This window comes from Etheostoma cragini, chromosome 6 (genome assembly GCF_013103735.1).
Source record: "Etheostoma cragini isolate CJK2018 chromosome 6, CSU_Ecrag_1.0, whole genome shotgun sequence".
Classification (NCBI taxonomy): domain Eukaryota; kingdom Metazoa; phylum Chordata; class Actinopteri; order Perciformes; family Percidae; genus Etheostoma; species Etheostoma cragini.
Window position 1 is genome coordinate 14,320,918 of NC_048412.1, and position 1,287 is coordinate 14,322,204.

The following is a 1,287-nucleotide window of genomic DNA, read 5'->3' on the forward strand; positions in this document are numbered from 1 at the left end:
ATCCCAATGATCCTGTAATCAAATATTTGATCTGGCTTAGTAAACAGCTTTAAGTCTGTGTTGGGATCTGAGATAAAGAAACTAGTATTATAATAATACTATTCAGTACAGTGTTCAGTCGACCTCCTCAATAGTTGGGCCAGAGGAGGAGCTACCTCCAGCTCCACCAGGGAATCCTCCTGGCATTCCTCCAGGCATCCCTCCTGGCATACCCCCCTGATACAGCTGGGTGATGATAGGGTTGCACACCTTCTCTAGTTCCTTCTGCTGGTGATCATACTCATCCTTCTCTGCCGTCTAGGTAACAGAAGGAACAAATAATTTTTTGAGTTGGTGCATATTGTTGTTGTCTGCGGCAAAACAAATTGTTGGGAAAGTGAAGTGGGGAAATTTCTCTACATTGTTGACATGATTTAGGTTACCTCTCTGCTTTCACAATGTGATCCAAAGAGGAACTTATCAAGAATAATGGTTCAGTCACCTGGTTCTTGTCCAGCCAAGAAATAACTTCATTGCACTTGTCTACAATGGTCTTTTTGTCCTCGGGGCTGATCTTGTCTTGGAGCTTCTCATCCTCCACGGTGCTCTTCATGTTGAAGGCCAGACACTCAAGGGAGTTTTTGGCTGTGACCTTCTCCCTCTGGGCCTCGTCTTCAGCCTTAAACTGCTCTGCCTCCTGCACCATTTGCTCAATGTCCTCCTTGCTCAACCGCCCTAAGGGAGGATGAAATACAAATGAGTGTATCTCCTGTGCAAAATTTACTTATCTCTTTATTCAAATGTACAACATTCCTTCTGCTTTTGTGCGATATCTGCCCCTAATTTAAGAATAATTTTATGTGGTTATCTACCTTTATCATTGGTAATGGCGATCTTGTTCTCCTTTCCGGTGCTTTTGTCCACTGCAGACACATTAAGAATGCCATTGGCATCAATGTCAAAGGTTACCTCAATCTGAGGGACACCTCTGGGAGCAGGTGGAAGACCAGTCAACTCAAACTTGCCCAGGATATTATTATCCTTGGTCATGGCTCTTTCGCCTTCATAAACCTGAAAACAGTGACTCAAATCAGATTCGGTTGCATGAGTGACCACTTTCAAGAGTAATCTTTATGCATTTGGGCAATGGAGAGTGAACTGTTACTTTACTTAAATGTTAAGAACTTTACTTCAAGGTTGCTCTACCTGAGTAAGCACACCAGGTTGGTTGTCTGAGTAGGTGGTAAAGGTCTGTGTTTGCTTGGTCGGGATGGTGGTGTTCCTCTTGATAAGGACAGTCATTACTCC

The 1,287-nt window shown here is 43.5% G+C and overlaps 1 protein-coding gene across 1 annotated transcript; it reads right to left on the reverse strand.

Annotated features, from left to right (window-relative positions):
* Positions 1 to 13: 13 nt before the first annotated feature.
* Positions 14 to 1,281, reverse strand: LOC117946936 (heat shock cognate 71 kDa protein-like). Its single transcript, XM_034875458.1, has 4 exons — positions 1,186 to 1,281; positions 852 to 1,050; positions 482 to 714; positions 14 to 297 (listed from the first exon to the last, which is right to left on the reverse strand). Exons 1-4 carry the CDS (start codon positions 1,279 to 1,281, stop codon positions 115 to 117), a joined length of 711 nt encoding a protein of 236 aa, XP_034731349.1. The 3' UTR covers positions 14 to 114.
* Positions 1,282 to 1,287: the final 6 nt, after the last annotated feature.